Source organism: Amblyomma maculatum, chromosome 1 (assembly GCF_055883805.1).
Source record: "Amblyomma maculatum isolate TAMU_Amacu chromosome 1, ASM5588380v1, whole genome shotgun sequence".
NCBI classification, from domain to species: domain Eukaryota; kingdom Metazoa; phylum Arthropoda; class Arachnida; order Ixodida; family Ixodidae; genus Amblyomma; species Amblyomma maculatum.
The window spans coordinates 412,026,759-412,047,475 of record NC_139344.1 but is presented as its reverse complement, the minus strand read 5'-3'; the positions used below and the strand labels follow the sequence as shown (position 1 = coordinate 412,047,475).

Below are 20,717 nucleotides of genomic sequence, written 5' to 3'. Positions count from 1 at the left end.
CAGCAGTATGTTGATCGGGAGCTCCCGGACGTGCAAGCTGGGTTTCGCAAGGGCAGAGGAACTATAAACCAAATTGTCAATCTTCGCTGGATTATGGAAAAAGCAACAAAGTTCCAGATACCGATCTACTTCTGCTTTATTGATTATGCGAAAGCGTTTGACTGCGTAGATCTCAGCATATTGTGGCAAGCTCTCCAAGAGATGGGAGTTCCAATTCACCTCGTCTGTCTCTTCAGGAACCTGTATGAAGGACAAAAGGGCACAGTCAGAACTGGGCATGGTCTCACCGATTGGTTTCCGATTGAGAAAGGAGTGAGGCAAGGCTGCATACTGTCACCCTGCCTATTTGACCTATATGCAGAGTGCATCATGAGGAAGGCCGGTCTGGACGAGTCTTCAGCTGGAGTGAAGATTGCTGGAAAACGTATCAACAACCGTAGATATGCGGATGATACCACTTTAATGGCAGAAAGGGAAGTGGAACTCAAGAGATTTCTTATGCGCGTACAAGAAGAGAGTGAGAAGTCTGGGCTTAAATTGAACATTAAAACGACAAAGATCATGGCGTCTTGCCCTATCAAGTCCTGGAGCAACAATGGACAAGAAGTGGAAGCTGTGACAGATTTTCTCTTCTTGGGCTCCAAGACTGCCTCGGAAGGAGACTGCAGCCATGAAATTAGGAGACGCCTGCTTCTGGGAAAGAGAGCAATGTTTAGCCTTCACAGCCTATTAAAGAGCAGAGACATTAGTCTGCCAACCAACATCCGTATAACTCGTGCTATGGTCTTTCCAGTTGTGATGTATGGATCCGAGAGGTGGACTGTGAAAAAGGCTGACCGCCGAAGAATTGACGCGTTTGAATTGTGGTGCTGGCGAAGACTCTTGAGGGTTCCTTGGACTGCCAGAAGATGAAATCAGTCGATATTGTCGACCACAAACCCTGACGGCTCATTGGAGGGTCAAATTCTAAAGTTAAAGCTCAGCTACTGCGGTCATCTGACGAAATGAGAGGAGTCGCTGGAGAAAGATTTGATGTTGGGAAAGGTTGAGAGTAGCCCGAGAAGGGGTAGGCAGCGAACGCTATAGTTAGATGGCATCCTCGAGGCACTGCAGATGAAGTTATTTGATGTTAAGAAGATAGTGAGAGACCGAAAAGCGTGGCGTGACATGGTCCATAGGGTCACGAAGAGTCGGACACGACTAAACGACTGAGCTGAACTGAACTGAAACCACAACTAATTTTTTTTCTGCTAACTACATCTCTAATCTGCGAGTACAGAAAGGCTGCTCTTGAGATAGAGCGGTCGCATGCCGAAGATATTGGTTGCAGAAATCTCTGGACTTCACTTCGCCTGGTGGCCGTCTAGTCATCGTGGTTGCGGGTGTATAGCTCGCAAAATGAGCGCGATGCGACGGCTTTCTTCACGATAGCCACTTGGATATTCACGGAGGTCAACTGATTTTGATGCCTTGTCTGAGGCGTCCGTTTCCAGCTTTTACTAAAACAGGCACCTATTTGCTCGGCTCGGCAGCTGAGATCTTGAGCGAGAGTGTGTGCCTGGGCGTTTCCGCTGAGCGACTCGTGGGCTGGAGCCCAAAGAAGTAAGCGAGATGTGGAAGAGGGTGCTGTTGAACGTAGAATTTGTAACGCCTGGCAAGAGATACGGCCAGCACCGTAATTGCGAATAGCTTCTTGAGAGTCACTGATGACGACTTTGGTATTAGGGTCGGCTAGCGCTAGCGCAATGGCAACCTCCTCAGCTGCGGTGACTGTTTCTGCATTGCGAATGCTGCAGGCTGTGTACCAGCTGCGGTGAATGGTGAGAGCTACTGTCACCATCGCTGGCCTCGATGAATGGTAAGAGGCGTCCGTATACGTGACGTCCGGACGTCCGCTAAAGCGTTTCTCGAATTGACGAACCCGGTCGGCCCGTCTCTCGGCGTGGTGTTCCGGGTGCATCCGTTTGGAAATAGGAGGAATGCGGAGATTTAGGCGATATTCCGGTGTAAGTTCAGCGTAAGTTGGAGCCGATCTCGGCGGGGAGATCCCAACTTGCTGCAGTACCGCTCGGCCAGCGTGTGTGAGTGAGAGCCGCTCATACTGGGCGGTGAGGGTTGCCTCGATCAGTTCGCTCACGGTATTGGAGATTCCGAGAGCCATGAGCTTATAGGTAGCTGAGGACATGGGAAGACCTAGGGCCGTCTTGTATGCTTTTCGAAGTGACGCCTCTAGCCGTTCGCTTTCGGCACGAGTGAGACGTAAGTAGGGTTCAGAGTAGGTGATACGGGAGCAGATGAAAGCTTCAGCGAGGCGCAGGAGGTTGGACTCTCGCATGCCATGATGCTTTTTGGAGATTCGCTTAAGGAGGCGTCCATCTGTACAACCGACTGGTCGATCAGCCACCCTGCTTCCACTGAGACTAATATCTCACACGCCTCTCTACTCCCCACTTACACGGACATACTCCAGCACTACCGATTCCAAAGGTGCACGTATTCTCCCGCACACCGCGATCTAACAATACGCGAAGCCGTCCAATGGCGCAAATTACAAACTGGCAGCTTCCCACACCCCCTCTTATACAGCAAGATCTTTCCGGATCAGATAGCCCCATGTGTAAACACTGCTCAACTCCAGCTACACTCATAACATGGTGAGGTCTTGCACACATTACAACACAGAAAACACAAACACCCCAGAGACGTGGGAGTCTCTCCTGTGTACTTCCGAGCCAGGAGACCAACGCTGGCTTATCCAGCGCGCGGTGGAGGCCGCTGCATCCCAGAGGATCCCCGCCGACCTCCTCTAAGTCAGAGCAACCAGTCCTTTGACTGGTACCCTGTTTTTGGGCGTATTAAAAGAGTTCACCGTGCTCGACGCGCAAAACACTCCTGAGGAGATTCATTATGGAACTCTACTCACATTTGACCAGCGTGCGTGCTTTCACTTTCACAAAACATTGTAAGCAGATTTAGTTCTTTGTTGCGTAATGATCAAACAAAGAGAACACGTGTACACCACCAGGTTAACCTTGAAAACGATTTACTCTTCGAAAGCTAATGAAACGCTGGTACCTTATTCACGTGGTTTTCTCAACGGCGTCGTTCGTTCAGGGCCGTCGCAGGACGCTGCGAAAAGCACTTACGACAATGCCGACCTTTGAAGTGCAGGTATGGTTCATCACTAAGACACCACGTACCACGGTATGAGTCCTGCCTTCTGTGTGGACTGCTAGAAACTACTATTTGTTGTATTGCGTAATGAGCACCAACATAGAAGCCCCCCTGGAGCAGAGCTTCGGCATTTCCTGTTCCCGCACCGCACTGTTATGAACTATCAGATTCGTCTCCAGACAGTGACGTCACAGCAGATGGGAAAAGCGAGATTGCGTCGCCTGTGATTCTAGTCACATTCATATAGCGGGGGTCGCCAAGTTGTTGGAGCAGGGTGCGACGCCAGGAACCACGTGATAACACGATGCTCTTTATGGCGGTTCTGCGGCAAAGCAGCAGTCGGCTTGGGCGAGCTCAAGTCACATGGAGACATGTCAAGCCCTCCCTCTATTGGTATAGAGAAAAAAGTTTTCTATTGGCTGAGATTGCTGGAGTGGGTATGCTGCAATCTTTCTGTCAGGAATCTCATTCTGCTGCTTCTTTTGAATTTTAATTATCGGGAGGCGTGTGGATGGATGCAGACGGCCGCGCGAGTCATATGCCCACGTAGCGATTGCCAACCTAGGAGCACAGACTTGAAGTGCTAGAATAAAGATGGATCCAATTATGAAAAAATTAGCACTTGTGTGCACAGTTTACACAAGGTCTTACACAAAACGGGGAAAAGAAGCAGTAATAGATAACGTGCGAAAACACATTTCCTTTTAAGGTGTTAATATTCCGGTTCATCATGCTTTAGGTATCCATTACCAAATGATTTCAAACATTTATCGCTGCATTTTTGGATTGGCGAATTATTCCGCTTGATTGAAAGGACGAAGCAATAAATGTGATAAATAGTATTGTTTGCAGAGACGGAACAGTGTTCCCGACAAATACAAACATTATTTAATGACTATGCGCCACCAAGTTTTATTGAAATTTGCAAGCATTAGCAGCGGGCATCAAATTAATGACGTGATTTCACACCTAAGTTCATGAAACACGAAGTACCGGAGTGCCTCTTTAGCCTATTTCGTTATTCAGAAATGTCAAAGTGTGAGGGCGGTGAAGCTTCGCTTTAAGAATATATACGTTGACACCTTTAATGCCTCTTTTTCATGATGTGAATTCAAAACCCCCGTTATCACGTCGCATTTACCTCACTGTGCAAACTAGGACCCCATATATCATCGTTGGTAGCGATCACCCTTAGCGGCCTATGCGTTACTAAAGCGCCAGACATGTAGAAGGCCTATGTTCGAATCCTAATGTCTGCATGTTTTATTTAATTACTTATATATTTTGAAATACCCCCTAATAGGAAATTTGTCGACAATTAGTTCATTTGGACATTCCCGCAATTCGTGAGCTCGACTTGAGTTCGAGGCGTTGGAAGTTCTCACGCAATGTTGTGTGATATGTAGTGATGACACGCCTCTGTCGACGTAACATGTAATTTTCCCTGTCTACGGTGGCGGCTGATGCTTTTTGGCGGATTACCCAACACGTGTTGAATGGGAGCTATGGATTGAACTGTATATATCACCTGCTCGTGCGATTTAGGATTCTAATCATCCATTCCTTGCCTTGCAGGGCTTCTCTCCTTTATACGTCAGTATGTACTTTATCAGTGGAGTACTCAGAAAGAAAATGAGAATATTTAAAAAACCATCAACAGTTGTGACTTTTAAGATTGTTTTTTTTTTTATCGGGTATAACATCGAAAACGACTCAGACGATGAGAGGTGCCATAGTTGAGGGCTCCGTAAATGTCAGCCACGTGAGGTTTTTTAAGATGCACTGAATTCATGCTGCACAAAGGTGTAGGTTTATGGCTTCTATTAAAAACCGGCTACCTTTGCCAAGATTTGATACCGCATCCTTATGTACTGTACCGCCTACTGCTATATAAAACATGTGACTGCATAGCTGCCACGCATTGTGAAGCGCGACACGAGAGCGGCCATCGAACGAGGTCGCAAAACACATACGTAGTAAGTAGCACTGCCTGCACTCTCGCGCAAGGAGATAGTGCCGTAAACTATCGCCAGTTGTCGGCCGAAGCGGTGGCCTTGTGGTAGAGCATCCGCCTCGCATTCGGGAGGTACGGGGCTCGATCCCCAGTGCCGCCGGTTACCCACTGGTTTCCAATGGGTACAACATTTCCCCCGGCCTGGTGCTCGGCTCTTTGAGGGTTAAATGCTTGGGAAAAGAGGCCATGAACCAAAATGTTGGTTCAAGGGGCCTACATGCTTCACTTCTCGAAGCATGTTGGCTACGTGTTATCATGTTCCAACTTTATGGGTCACTGCCTTGTCGTGGCGGAGGGGCTTGCAAAACAGGATGAAGTCTTGAGCTCTGCTGTGTAGGGCCCCCCAAGATAGACAGGTCACGGCAGAGAGTCCTTACAAAATGTGATTCACTGGAGAAGGTAATGGCAACCCACTCCAGTATTTCCTGCCAAGGAAACCCTATGGCCAGTCACAATACCATTAATGATATGGCGCCGGAAGATGAGCCCCCCAGGTTGGAAGGCGTCCCACATGTTACTGGGAATGAACAAAGGGCGATCCCTAGTAGCTACAGGACAAATGAAGCGGCTGGGCCAAAAGGACGCTCAGAGGTGGATGTGTCGGGAGGCGACCGGAAAGTCCGATCTTGCAAGGAGATATATCACATAGCAACATGGAATGGAAGATCTATGACGCAAGGTGAACTGGATGTCGTCAAGCGAGAAATGTACAGATTGAACATTGATATCTTGGGTATCAGCGAGCTCAAGTGGACCGGAATGGGAGAATTTAACTCCGGCGACATTTATGTCTTTAATTGTGGGCACGAATCCAAGAGAAGGAATGGGGTCGCTCTCATAGTAAACAGAAGATTGGGCAAAGCAGTGCTAGGGTACAACCCCAAAAACGACCGAATGATTTCACTTCGGATCCAAGGTCGCCCTTTCAACATAACAGTTATCCAAGTCTATCCACCGACCACTACTGCTGAAGAAGATGACGTTGAGAGATTTTATGCGGACCTACAATGCTTTTTAGACCGCACCCCATCATCACACGTCGTTTTTCTCATAGGAGACTGGAATGCTAAGGTCGGGAGTGAAGAAATATCCGGAATTACAGGGAAGGTCGGTCTTGGCGAGCCAAATGAAGCTGGGCAGATGCTAGTATAGTTTTGTAAAAAAAACAACCTGACCATAGCGAATACTCATTTTCAACAGCACAAGAGGCGCCTGTACACATGGACTTCACCGGACGGTCTGTACAGGAATCAAATCGATTATATTCTTTGCCGGCAGAGATGGAGAAGCGCTATACAAGCAGTAAAAACGAGGCCTGGGGCCAATTGTGGCAACGATCATCAGCTTCTTGTTGCCAAAATTAAGCTTCGATTGAGGAAAACGCAGAAAACTAGAAGGCCTTTCTGGTATGATCTGGATCAAATTCCATTAGAATATGCTATAGAAGTGAGGAATCGATTTCAAGAATTAGGTCTAGAAGACAGAGAGCCCGAAGAGACGAAGACTGATGTTCGTACGTGATATAATACAAGAAGTTGCTACTAAGGTAGTTCCAAAGCAAAAGAAATGCAAGAAAGCAAACTGGTTATCTGAAGAGGCTTTGCAAATAGCTTAGGAAAGGAGGATGGCAAAAGTTATGGGGGAAAGACAAAGGTACAATGTTCTCAACGCGGATTTTCAGAAAATAGCAAGGATAGATAAGAATGCCTTCCTGAACATACAGTGCAAAGCAGTTGAGGACAACAGCCAATTAAGGAACACAAGAGCTCTGTATAAGACAGTCATAGATATCAAAGGAAGCTTCTGTGCTACGTTGGGCGTGATAAAGGACAAACGAGGCAAGGACATCACTGAAGCCTCAGAGATAAAGAAGAGGTGGCAGGAATACACAGAACTGTACAAGAAGGACCCGAATGTGCAAACCCAACATAAAACGGTTGTGATCACTGATCTCGAGCCGGGCATCCTGAAGAGTGAAGTTGAATAGGCCTTAGCCAGCCTTGCTAAGAACAAAGCTAGCGGAATTGATAGCATTCCAGCTGCGTTGCTTGAAAACCTCAACCATGATGCTGTTAACATTCTGCATACATTATGTCAGAAGGTTTCGACAACCCTGCACTGGCCACAGGATTGGGGGAGGTCAGTTTACATCCCCATTTCAAAGAAAGGCTGTGCCAAAGATAGTACCGCACGATCACGCTTATTTCGCATGCTAGCAAGGTGATGTTGAAAATCCTGCAAGGTAGGCTGCAGCAGTATGTTGATCGGGAGCTTCCGGACGTGCAAGCTGGGTTTCGCAAGGGCAGAGGAACTAGAGACCACATTGCCAACTTTCGCTGGATCATGGAAAAAGCAAGACAGTTCCAAAAACCAATCTACTTCTGCTTTACTGACAATGCGAAAGCGTTTGACTGCGTAGATCACACCACATTGTGGCAAGCTCTCCAAGAGATGGGAGTTCCATTTCAGCTCATCTGTCTCCTCGGGAACCTGCATGAAGGGCAAGAGGCGACAGTCAGAACTGGGCATGGTCTTACCGATTGGTTTCCGATTGAGAAAGCAGTGAGGCAAGGCTGCACACTGCTGCCCTCCCTATTTAAACTATATGCAGAGTGCATCATGAGGAAGGCCGGTCTGGACGAGTCTTCAGCTGGAGTGAAATTTGCTGGAAAACGTATTAACAACCATAGATATGCTGATGATACCACTTTAATGGCAGAAAGTGAAGTGAAACTCAAGAGACTTCTGATGCGCGTACAAGAAGAGAGTGAGAAGTTTGGGCTAAAACTGACCATTAAAAAGACAAAGGTCATGGCGTCTTGCCCTATCAAGTCCTGGAGCATCAATGGACAAGAAGTGGAAGCTCTGACAGATTTTCTCTTCTTGGGCTCCAAAATTACCCCGGAAGGAGACTGCAGCCATGAAATGAGGAGACGCCTGCTTCTGGGAAAGAGAGCCTTGGCTAGCCTTGACCGCCTAGTAAAGAGCAGAGACATTAGTCTGCCAACCAAGATCCGTATAATTCGTGCTATGGTCTTTGCAGTCGTGATGTATGGATGCGAGAGTTGAACTGTGAAGAAGGCTGACCGCCGAAGAATTGACTCGTTTAAATTGTGGCGCTGGCGGAGAATCTTGAGAGTTCCTTGGACTGCCAGAAGATCAAATCTGTCGATATTGTCGACCATAAACCCTGACTGCTCAGTGGAGGGTCAAATTCTAAAGTTACAGCTCAGCTACCTTGGTCATCTGATGAGAAGATAGGAGTCGCTGGAGAAAGATTTGATGTTGGGAAAGGTTGAGGGTCGCCGGAAAAGGGGTAGGCAGCGAACGCGATGGTTAGATGGCATCCTCGAGGCCCTGCAGATGAAGTTGTGTGATGTTAGAAAGATAGTGAGAGACCGGAAAGCGTGGCGTGACATGGTCCATAGGTTCACGAATAGTCGGACACGACTGAACGACTGAACTGAACTGAAGTGAATACAATACTTTAAATTAGAAAATAAGTGATATGAAGAACCACACACAGACCTCAGCAGACAGCAGGTAGTAACCTGTAGGAACATACAGGCTAGGACCTAGCAACGCATCACAAAATCTGGTCCAAAAAATTCAGAAATAACACATGCACTGCATGCGGTGAAGTCTCGGACATCCTTCACATGATATGGAACTGCAAAGAGCAATTTGATATGAAGTTCGAACACTCAGCCAAGCGAAGTGGGAGGCAGGGCTGGCCCACACGGGCCTCTGTGAGCAGCGCAGCCTGCTCACTAATGATATCCTGGACTCAGGAAACCACCCACAATTTTGTTAAACAATTAAAGTTTACTCGCTCTCTCTCTTATATCATTACAAAGTAGGCCAAGCATGGTTCACGCGAAACAATTTTAATTTCTATTCCAACCGAGACTAGGGCTGCAGACCAGTTATCACTCTATTTTGATCACAAAAGGGAGAAAGGTGGCCCAATGGTTTCAGCATTTCTATCAATGTTCTCAGAGGAGTTGTATTTCTTTGCGCGAACCAGGTATAATGTCTATTGATATTAATTGCGCTATATTAAAGAACACCCGCTTATTTCGTCGTAACCTCTGCATATTAAGGCAAAGAACGCGCTTCAACAAATATTTCATGTAAATAAAGGAAATTATGAACTACTTGATGAGAAACAAGGCTATGGCCGTTAAGACATGAAGCATGCACCGCTTCACGTGCTAGTGGTATTTTGACTGTCACGCACTGGCGAAGCCACTCGCTTTACTCAATTCGGCTTCTTGCCCAATTCCTTGAGAACTTCATCCACAGACTTTCCGGACATTCCCTGAATGTCTTCTGGAGCCAACGTCTTGCTGACGAGGTCATCAACGGAGCCGCAGATTCCGCCGTCAAAACCGTCCTGGTAGCAAATGCAGTTTCCGCTACATCCGTCCGCAGGATGATATTGGTTGCACTGCATGGGCAAAAAATAATAAAGCTTTATTTGGTGCAAAACGTTAACCCATGGATTCCGCTTTAATAATAATAATAATATTAAATAATAATAATTGGTTCACAGGAAGGGAAAGGCGAAGTATCTGTCACACTTGTGTCTGTGGACACCTGAACCGCGCCGTGTGGGAAGGGAGGAAGGTGGGAGTTAAAGTGGAAAGAGAGGAGCCGTAGTGGAGGGCTACGGAGTAATTTCGACCGCCTGGGGATCTTTAACGTGCGCTGACATCGCACAGCACACGGACGCCTCTTCGTTTCGCCTCCATCGAAATCCACCTAATCGTGCAGATTTCAAGTTATATTACGTAAAGAACTGTTTCATTGAGTTACTGAGCTTTAAATTCTAATTTAACGTCTGCAGTTTGGGCATCCTCTGTACACCCAAATACTGATCTGTGAAGCTGACATTTATACTTCCTTCAGACAGACTGCATACAAAAAACGTTTCAGCAATAGTATTAATTTTATAAGGCACCTCAAACTAGCATTCTCTGAGCCACACCTGTGACAGTTCGTGCACTTGCACCACAGCGATTTGAAGAAAATTAATATAATGAATAATAGTTACCATTAATTTACTCATTTTATTGCAAAAAATATACTGCATTTGATTCCTGTAGACCCTTTACGTGATATGTTGCGTAGGATGGCACCAGCTGATTACACAAACTAATATAAATCCTTAATCTATACGTCACAGTAAGGTTATCTACTGTGCGCGCCGTTGTGCTTCCCGTCAAAGGCGGTGTTGGATGCAAGATACCACAACACGGCCAATGCATCGTGTCCAGCCCACAACCTTCACATCCTACATTACGGAATCTTGCATCAAATTTTCTTGTTCATCTCTACCCTTCACGTTTCCGGAAGAAATTATCTATGATATGTGCAGTAGATCATTACGTGAAGATAACTAATATCTTCCTCTTCTCTTTAAAATATATGCCATCTATGCGCGTTACCTGTTTTCAAACACCTTTTCTGCACACTTCGAAAGTGGTCACTCATCAATAAAATACACTTGTATACGAATGCATTTACAAGCTACATTTGCACAGCTGCTTTTTCGATTGTGAGGGTCGCTCTCCGTTGTGACCTGCCCGAGTGCACAAACTACCGCGCAAATGACGTCACAATTTTTGGTTTTCTATTGCTTGAATGTTTTGTTCACAACATCGTGCATTTGAGATGCCCCCAAAATTTAGTTTTATCTCTTGAGATACAGTAACGATACTGGAAGCGCTGCTCGTGCATTCCAAAAGCAATTATTGTAATAAAAATTTGGCACAGCACCCACTCATGCAGTGGCTGCACGTGGTACTCATTTGTCCGCTCCGTGTACGAATTGCCGTTATGAAGCATGTCACGCTATATATTGACCTTCTTAGTGCACTCTTGCCAGGACAAGACCCATTAGAGCAGGTACATTCTGAACCATTTAATCGCTTTCTCTGCGTCCATAACCTACACATGGGGGTGACATAGACAGAACGTCGCACCATCATAGCAAAATTGGAAGTTCCGCTCGTCAACTGCCCTCAAATAAACTCGACACTAAGCACCTGTGCCAGGCACCGTGGTTTTAAGCCCTATACAAACTTCTGTATGCCACGATTGCAAAGAACCCTGCCGAAAAGCCACCAGCAATGTCACTATTATAGAAAATGCCTAGATAGCAAATATCTGCAGCAGCATCAGACAGCAAGATGAAATATTTTACGTATTTCACCGAACACATGATTTTACAAGCCGTCCTGGAGGACAGCAGAACACACAGGCAAGGACAGAACGCAATGTGCTCACACCCGTTGATTTTTCATGTTCAAAGTCATGTGTAGATTCATAAATTATAAGCGTGCCACAGATATGCCGCTACTGTACGCTCAACCGAAGGGGAAAATTCTTCAGGTTAAATGTCTCTCTGTGTGTTATTTAAATAAAAGATGGTGCTGGCCTAGTTGGTGAATCATACTCGCTAAGAAGGCAGCGGAAAAAAAAAGTACTCCCCGGAAGAGAGGACATGACACGAGAAGAGGTGTAATGCCCGCTCTTCTGTGTTTGTCCTTTTTTTGGGCTATCTTCTTACCGAGCGTATTATTGGTGAGGCTGTTATAGAAAAATGTACATGCTTTAAGGCCTCTGACTATACTTCTGCTAGAAGTGAGCCCTCTAAAACCGTTATGGAGAGACTGCTTGCCAAACAATTGTTTCTGCTCATTCGTTCGCCACTCTCACAATAGTTTATTTGAATTGTGTTGCTGACAACGTTATCTGAGTTCCACCCACAATTTTTTCCTCGTCCTTCTTGAAGTTCTGTGAGTTTCATTGTATATAAGTTGCGCAATTTGTATTATATTTTTATGTGTATGGCCTTCCACTTTCTTTTTATGATATAGAATGTTTATCCTCCGGCAGTCATGGTTAATGAGTGATGTCGGTATATCCCTAAATAAATAAAATTTGCTGTTAACCTCAAATTTAGCATTATGAGCCAAAACGCACGAGCGCCCGTGTGCTGTGCGATATCATTAAACGTTAACGAACCCCAGGTGGTCGAAATTTCCGGAGTCCACCCGACGTATCTCATAGCTTGAGTCGCTTTGGGACTTTAAACACCATAAACCAAACAAACCACAACCTGACGAGCATACCTCTGTAGGGTGGCAGTTAGCAGCCAGATTGAATGATCTCGGCAGACGTCATTGAATGACATCATCAGACATGGACGAGTTGGCAGGAGCTTCCAGTTCACATGGCTTCTGTGCGATGAGAGCATATGGCAAGATAACTCAGCCAGTGAAAACCATTGAATCTTAAGCAGGATACGCTACGTATACGCCGCGGGTGTACGTTAGTACGGCTTGATTAAAGTGGAGCATTATTTTAGGTGACCTTTCACCCTATGTGTAGCTGCCTGTATCGTGAGGAGTGCGCGTGACATATTAGAGGCCCAAATTAAAGGCGTAATGATTAAGCGAGCAGCAAAGATCATTTGAGCAAACGAGAAGCCACCAAGGGAGCCAATATTATCATCGACCTCGCGTCATCTCATTAAAGCAGAAATTAACTCGCCCAAATTTTATTTTTTTCATTGCTATTCAGCAATTCAAGTTTGCGCTTAAACTGAACATTAAAAAGATAAATATCATGGCGTCTTGCCCTATCAAGTCCTGGAGAAGTGAAAGCTCTGATAGATTTTCTCTTCTTGGGCTCCAAAATTACCCCGGAAGGACACTGCAGCCATAAAATTAGGAGACGCCTGCTTCTGGGAAAGAGAGCCATGGCTAGCCTTGACCGCCTAGTAAAGAGCAGAGACATTAGTATGCCAACAAAGATCCGTATAATTCGTGCTATGGTCTTTCCAGTCGTGATGTATGGATGCGAGAGTTAGACTGTGAAGAAGGCTGACCGCCGAAGAATTGCCTCGTTTATTTTGTGGTGCTGGCGGAGACTCTTGAGAGTTCCTTGGACTGCCAGATCAAATCAGTTGATATTGTCGACCATAAACCCTGAATGCTCATTGGAGGGTCAAATTCTAAAGTTACAGCTCAGCTACCTTGGTCATCTGATGAGAAGAGAGGAGTCGCTGGAGAAAGATTTGATGTTGGGAAAGGTTGAGGGTCGCCGGAGAAGGGGTAGGCAGCAAACGCGATGGTTAGATGGCATTCTCAAGGCGCTGCAGATGGAGTTATGTGATTTTAGGAAGATAGTGAGAGACCGGAAAGCGTGGCGTGATATGGTCCACAGGGTCACGAAGAGTCGGACACGACTGAACTACTGAACTGAACTGAACTGATTTCAACAAGCTTTCATCTGTCTGGTCACGGTGGCGAAAGGAAGGCCGTATGCAACGTGGTATCAAGTTCTCTCTTTAGCTCTTAATTATTACTTCTGTTTAAAATATATCCCACCTTCTGAGTAAAGGTGTTGAGATCTATCCTTATTTATCAGGTATCCCACACCTAGTTCTCATCTGTCGCTAAACCATAGTTCGTCCGCAGTCTTTAACGCTGTATATAATTCATCTGTCCTCTTAACCTCACTAAGCTTATGACATCCGATTAATCCACTCAATTTCTTCGAACATCAGAGCCGCACTATATAATCAAGCTATATCATTTTCTGGCAGTAAACGCTATCAACTTCGCATTTTAGGGTAACTGCCATGCACACACGCATATATAATGTGTCCCATGGTGTCATGCCGTTATGCATCCCGTTAACCAATGAGTGTGATTTCGGCCATTCCACGTGATCTGGCGTCATTAAGCTCTCAATTAAACATTTTATGGCCGAGTTGCAGTTCCCATGGTTCGGGCAGGTGACAGGCGAACGCTGATTTGTCTTCGGGGTATGTGACACTATAAACTACGAAGCATGGCTGAGTAGTCAAGTGGCAGTTGAGAGGCTGTGTGGCCGAGTTAAGTGGTTGGCATAGTATCTAAAGTCAAGAGGCTACGAGCACGGCCGTGTTTGAATACGAGCAGGCAGTTAAAAGAAAGGACAAGCGCTTGTCACATGCCTTGGAATTGTATAGGACTTAAAAACAGAAGTAAAAATATGATAACGACCACCCTGGGCTGCCATTAACGAAAAGCAGCAACTTATATTCCAATGCCTCAGATTTCCCTCTCCTAAATTTGCTTAAGCGTTGTTATAATTTATTTTTTTATTGTTAGTGCCGCAATTTGAAGACACAAGTCGGTAAAGAGCCCCACTAGACAGTCTTTTCGGCGTATTCTTGCAATCATGTCCGATGCTCTGCTCATCCTCTAAAATGTATTTATTTAGAATCTTTTTTTGTTGTTGTTGTTGTTGTTGTTGTTGTTATAGCCATTCCTTATTTTCATTTGCATAGAGTCCTAGTGCCTGATTTAGCATCTCCGTAATTCATACTGGGCAGAATACAACGCCAAGTAATGCGGCAGAGGACCTACGCAGGTTGTTGATGATGATGATGATGGATGTTAATGGCGCAAGGGCGACTCAGAGCAAAGAGCGCCAAACCCAAGGTTAACGGTGTACTCAAGTTTATGTAATGAAATAGTTGTGATGTTTCATGAAGGGATAAAAAACAGTGGTGTATAGGGCCTAAAAAAGTATTCGCTCTGTAATATCGCTAAAAACAATGGTGTATGAACCTAAAATTCAATACCGATATATAATGGATGTGCAATGTATAAGTAGATGTTTTAAAAGATCTCCTCCGTCCTCTCAAGGAGGAGCGTGCTGAGACCCACGTCGATAAAAAATTTCATGTAAAAAGCCTACTTGTGATAAAAATTTAAGCACCTGTTTTATAGGAAACATTGGGTTGTCGCCAATAAAAATGTATGGGTGTGCAGGTATTTGATGAGTGAACAAGAAGGAAAAATGACGTCTTCTTTTTTGTTCCAGTTGTGCACATATGATTAAAACATGAATGACAGTAAGCCGATCACCACATCTCGAGCAGTGTGGTGCAGAAGAGTTGGTTAAAAGATATGTATGGGTTATGTATGTGTGACCAATTCTCAGCCTGCACAGGGCTACTTCTTTAAATCTGTCTTGTATTTCTGTAGTGTAACTGCCTATCCTTGGCTTTATTGTGTGTAGTTTATTTTCTGTGGCTGCGTCCCATTCCTCTTGCCATTGTTGTCGAATCATGTTTTTAATGTGTGGCTTGAGGTCCTGATATGATATGTTGTCAATGTCTGTAGTGTATCGAAGGGCAGCTGATGCAGCAAGCCTATCAGCTGCCTCGTTACCTGGTATACAGCGGTGGCCTGGCACCCAACACAGTGTATTTTAAGTTCTAGTTTATCGGCAGACATAAGGGTGTTATAGAGAGAAGACATAAGGGTGTTATAGAGAGAATTCAGGACTGGGTTCTTATTATGCCACTTCCAAAAGGATAGGGACGTTAAAACACTGAGGTAGTCTGTATAGATGATCGATGTCTGTATTTTATTTTCTATAATGTGTCTCACAGCTAGCAGGATTCCATGGCATTCAGCGGTAAATATACTTGTGTGTCTGTTCAGTGTTTTTGAAAGTGAAAAGTGCGGTCCGTGTGCTGCGCAGGGCACTTGAGCAGACTTTGAAGCGTTGCTGTAATATTCATCACAGGTTTACTTCGCCTGCAGTGACATGAAGTGCTGCTGTATGGCAGTAGGGGATGCGTGCTTCCCCACTTCAAGAAACGACAGGTGACAATTAACACCGTGCATTTCCCAAGGAGCAATTAGGTATTTTATGGAAGTTGTATGAAGACTAGTAACCGGAACATCCAGATATTCAGTATGCGTGGCAACTCTGATTGGATATGGTGGTGTTAGAGATGGTTTTTTGAGAAAAGTGCTGTGCCAGTTTTGTCAAGCAGGAGCCGACGACATGGATGGTCCAGTTGGCATAGTACCTTCATAACATAAATTAGAGAAGTAAATTGCCTCCTTCGTTGCAGTGACCAACGGTTCGCCTCGACATAGAGGCTAGCAATTGGGCTAGTTCGAAAAGCGCCCGTAGTGAGGCGAAGGCCGAGGTGGTGCACGGGATCGAGCAATTTTAGCGCAGAGGATGATGCTGACCTATAGACCATCGAGCAATAGTCAATGCGTGATAGAACTACACTATTCAGAAGGTTCAGAAGGCAGTCGCGGTCTGTACCCCATGACCGGTGAGAGAGAAGTTTTAGCAAATTCATTGCTTTGAGACACTTCAGTCGCAACTGTTTTATGTGGGGAATGAAGGAAAGTTTTTCGTCAACAACTACGCCAAGAAATTTATGTTCCTTTTTAAAGGCAAGGTTCTGACCATTCAGTTTAATGTTGGGGTCAGGCCTGATGCCACGCTGCTTAGAGAAAAGTATACAAACACTCTTTTCAGAGTTAAATTTAAACCCATTGTCATAAGCCCACCTGGACAATTTGTTTACGCCTAGCTGAATCTGTCGTTCACAGATGGCCAAGTTGCAAGATTTGAAGCTTATCTGGACGTCATCAACATATACAGAACAAGAAATCGTTTTTGGCAGCACGCTTTTTAAAGTGTTCATTTTGACTACAAAAAGTGTGCAACTGAGAACACCACCTTGAGGGACACCATTTTCCTTAATGTACTGCTTTGAATATGCATTGCCACCACGAACTTTGAAGGTCCGTTCAGACAAGTAACTTCGAATTGTATTCAACATGTTCCCTGTGATGCCAAGAGAGAAGAGATCGCGGATGATACCATAGCGTAAAGTGGTATCATATGCTTTTTCAAGATAGAAAAAAAACAGATAAACATTGTTGTTTATGTACAAAGGCATTCCTTGCATAAGACTCAAAGGCAATAAGCTGATCAGCTGTTGACCGCCCAGCTCTAACACCAGCTAGGTTTTGATGAAGAAGACCATTGTATTCAAGGAAATGGCGAAGGCGACAATTTAACATTTTCTCTAAAAGCTTGCATAGACAGCTGGTTAGTGCGATAGGCCGATACCTAGCAGCAAGTGTGGGTCCTTTTCCGGGTTTTAATATTGGGATGATGATCGCTTCCTTCCATGCTTCAGGAAAGCATCCTGTGGCCCATACTTTATTATACAGGCAGAGTAGGGTTTCAAGAGTGTTCACATGCAGATGCCTGAGCATTCCATATGTGATCCTGTCAGGACCTGGAGCTGTGTTACCACATGTGTCTAGTGCAGTCCTCAGCTCCTGCATGGTGAATGGGCTATTGTATCCTCCTGAGGATGGTATTTTATATTGTATGTGCTTCCTCTCCTCTCTTGCCTTGTGCCGCAAAAAGGAATCTGTATCGTGTGCTGAGCTAAATATGTATTCAAAGAGTTGCCCTAGTGTGTCGGCTTGATGTTTAAGAGAGTCACCACTGGTGCTGACAAGGGGCGTTGTGATTGTGCTATATCCTTTGAGTGCTCTTATCCTGTTGTGTGCTTTGTGTGCATCAGAATAAGAATTCGCAGAAGAAAGGAATGATGACCAGCTTTCTTGCTTGGAGATGCGTCGAATACGCCTGCTATTTGCCTTTGCACGCTTAAAGGCTATTAGGTTTTCGGCTCTGGGGTATCGGCGTAGTTTCGACCATGCCCTGTTTTGAGTTTCACGAGCAGTCTTACATTCTGCCTTCCACCAGGGTCTTCGTTTATTTCGTGGCTTACTTGATGTCTGTGGAATGTATTTTTCTGCTGCCTCTATGATGTGCAGCGTGATCAAGCGTTGAGTTGCATCAACGCCTAAGTCAGTAACTGGTGAACAGGCCAATGATGAGTGTTCCCTGAACATCTCCCAGTTGGCTGCATATTCTTTAAACTTTCTAGGATTAAACGCATTTTCATTTTTATTACCTGCATACTTTCCAGAGATCGGAAAATGGTCACTTCCATATAGATTGTTAATTACAACCCACTCTGTAGCTGCTAAGAGCATTGGTGAGCCAATAGCTAAATCTATGGATGTGTATGTGTTATGTAATATGTTGTAGTATGTTGGCTCTTTTCTGTTAAGTAGGCATGATCCAGAGGACAATAAGAATTTTTCGATTAGCACACCTCGGGAGTCCGTTCTTTTACATCCCCATAATGAATGGTGTGCATTGAAGTCTCCAACCAGCAGCCATGGTTCCGGAAATTGATCAATTGGCTTTTCTAAACTTTCGCTACATAACCTATAATCTGGGCGAATCTACAGAGAACGCACTGTTGTTATTTTACCAAAAATTAAGGCTCGTATTGCCACTGCCTCTAGGTCTATATTAAGTGAGATGCTTCGGCATGGGATTGATTTTTGAGTTACAATGGCAACACCGCCAGAGGGGCGAGTGCTGCCTTACCTATCCTTCCTGAATACGTGATACTGCTTTAGGCAACTTGTGTCTGCTGGTTTTAAGTGGGTTTCTTGCAGAAAAAAATATGTTTGGTTGGTGCTCGGCAAGGATTTCATATACATCATCCAAATTATTTAGTATTCCCCTACAGTTCCAATAAACGATACTCTCAGTAGCCATTTTCGTAAGTGCGGGATGTGGATGAGACAGTGGGATTAAGACTTGCCGCCTTTATCAGGTGGCTTAACTGGCGTATGGGTTTTTCAATTTGGAGCGGTCCGGCAGCCACCGCCTCTCATTGGCGGACTCCCTAGGCGCCACTGACGCTGTGGAGTCCACGCTAACCTCCATCGCCTCTGGTGAAGGCATGGAGGCAGGAGGTTTTTACAGAGGAACCAAGTTCCTCTCAGATGTCTTTGTGTCCCGGACGTCTGGGAGAAAGTGACCTCCGGGATTGCAAAGATTGGGGCAGCCGGTGGCTGCTTAGTTAGGAGCTGTGTTGGGAGCATGTCGGCAGCATTGCACTGCGTGCCCACCGTTACTAGACGCGGCCTGGCCCCTCTACGGGCTGCGTCAGCATAGGGAGCAGAGGAGAGAACTTTATGTTTCTTCCGCGCCTCACCGTATGATATATTCTCAATTACTTTCAGATTGATCACTTCCTTTTCGGCCTGAAAGGCCACACAGGACCGTGAGTATGCAGGGTGTGCGCCCTCACAGTTCACACATTTGAAGTCAGTTGCATTGCAATTATCAGTTGCATGGTCATGTGCACTGCATTTTGCACAGGTAAGGCGTCCTCGGCATGTCTGGCTACCATGCCCGTACCGCTGACACTTGAAGCACCTGCGGGGGCTTGGTATGTACGGGCTAACTTTGCATCGGATGAATTCCACATTTATGAATTCAGGAAGTGTGCTCCGGTTGAAAATGAGAACAATATGTTTTGTTTTTATTCCTTCATTCTTTTGCCTGACTGTTATTCTTCGTACTGCTGATACACCTTGGTTCTGTAGGCCCTCAAGGAGGTCTGATTCCGTTTCATTTAAGAGGTCTCGCTCAGAAACCACTCCCTGGCAGCTGTTAAGACTGCGGTGGGGCGATACCTGAACGTCAAGGTGAGCAGACTGGCTTTTGTCTGATACCTCTATTAGCAAGTCACCAGATCCTAGTTGTTTCGCTTTATAAATTGCCCCAATGATGGCCTTCAGAGAGATGGCAATCAGAAAGACTGACAGTTCGTTTACTGGTTTAGATTCGGTTATAGAGCGCAAGACAAGAAATTTTGGAAAGTTCTCAGTTGGTGTCGCGATTTTGTGCGTCACTTCGGTGCGACTCCTTTTCGGGGGTCGATCAGGTTTTTTTAAAGGTAGTTTTTCCATGCAGTATGGATTGTTTAAGGGGTCCTAATATATGTCGCCCCTGGTGCACCCTTATACGCAGAGGAAGGTCCCGGAACCCCACACCTGGTAGACAGGTGGGGAGCCCGTCGGCCGAAGCTTGACCACGACCTCGACCGCCACCGTTCACGATTTCTTCCCTCAACCTTTCAACCTATCGCCACGGTACGGATTACAGCTTCGGTATGGGGGCTCAGGGTCCGTGGTGGCGCCAAGCACCAACACCTCATTGCACAAGGTGCCCCTGCGGGTACGCAGGTTGTGTTGCTGAGCAAGTTGGTACTTTTCGAACATCGTGAAATCGCAGCGCTGGTCGACGAGGACAAAGGCTGGCCATGATTTAATCCGCGCTATATATTTACCAGGAGGGCATCAACGTGCGAGTACATTTACAGGACAGTTATCACAATCTCAGTAGCCACAAAACCCAGCGCGAGAAAAGCAGCAAGAAAAAGGCAAAGGTCAAGTACACAGTAACAAAGCCGAGCAAAACACTGACGGAGCTAAACACGAGGCAGAAAAGAAAGTTATAAAAACAAGACACGATAACATGTGAAAAATGTCAAGGATGCGCCAACAATTGACTAGGCAGAATTCATGACAAGGTGAAGGTGCATATAAAGAATGTAGGCCAACAAACCACACGTCAAGAAACGTGTGTGAGGCTACACATCAAAGCAGGTCAAATAAATTCATAAATAAGGCAACGATTAAGAGCCTAAAATTCAATGAGTAGCTAAAATCAGCTTAAAGAATGACATAAGCGAGGCGGCAATTAACAGTCCAAAAGGGATAAAAAGGGCTACGAAATGGTCTTTTAACATTGCTTGAAATGC

General features: G+C 45.4%; 1 protein-coding gene across 3 annotated transcripts in view; it reads right to left on the bottom strand.

Annotated features, from left to right (window-relative positions):
• Positions 1-8,993: 8,993 nt before the first annotated feature.
• Positions 8,994-20,717, bottom strand: part of LOC146208948 (uncharacterized) — a 72,707-nt gene continuing 60,983 nt past the window's right edge. For all 3 annotated transcript variants that reach the window (XM_084596660.1, XM_084596672.1, XM_084596665.1), the window contains exon 3: positions 8,994-9,638. In XM_084596660.1, the coding sequence (XP_084452786.1) occupies positions 9,450-9,638 (189 nt within the window). In that variant the 3' untranslated portion in view covers positions 8,994-9,449. The remainder of the gene's footprint in view (positions 9,639-20,717) is intronic.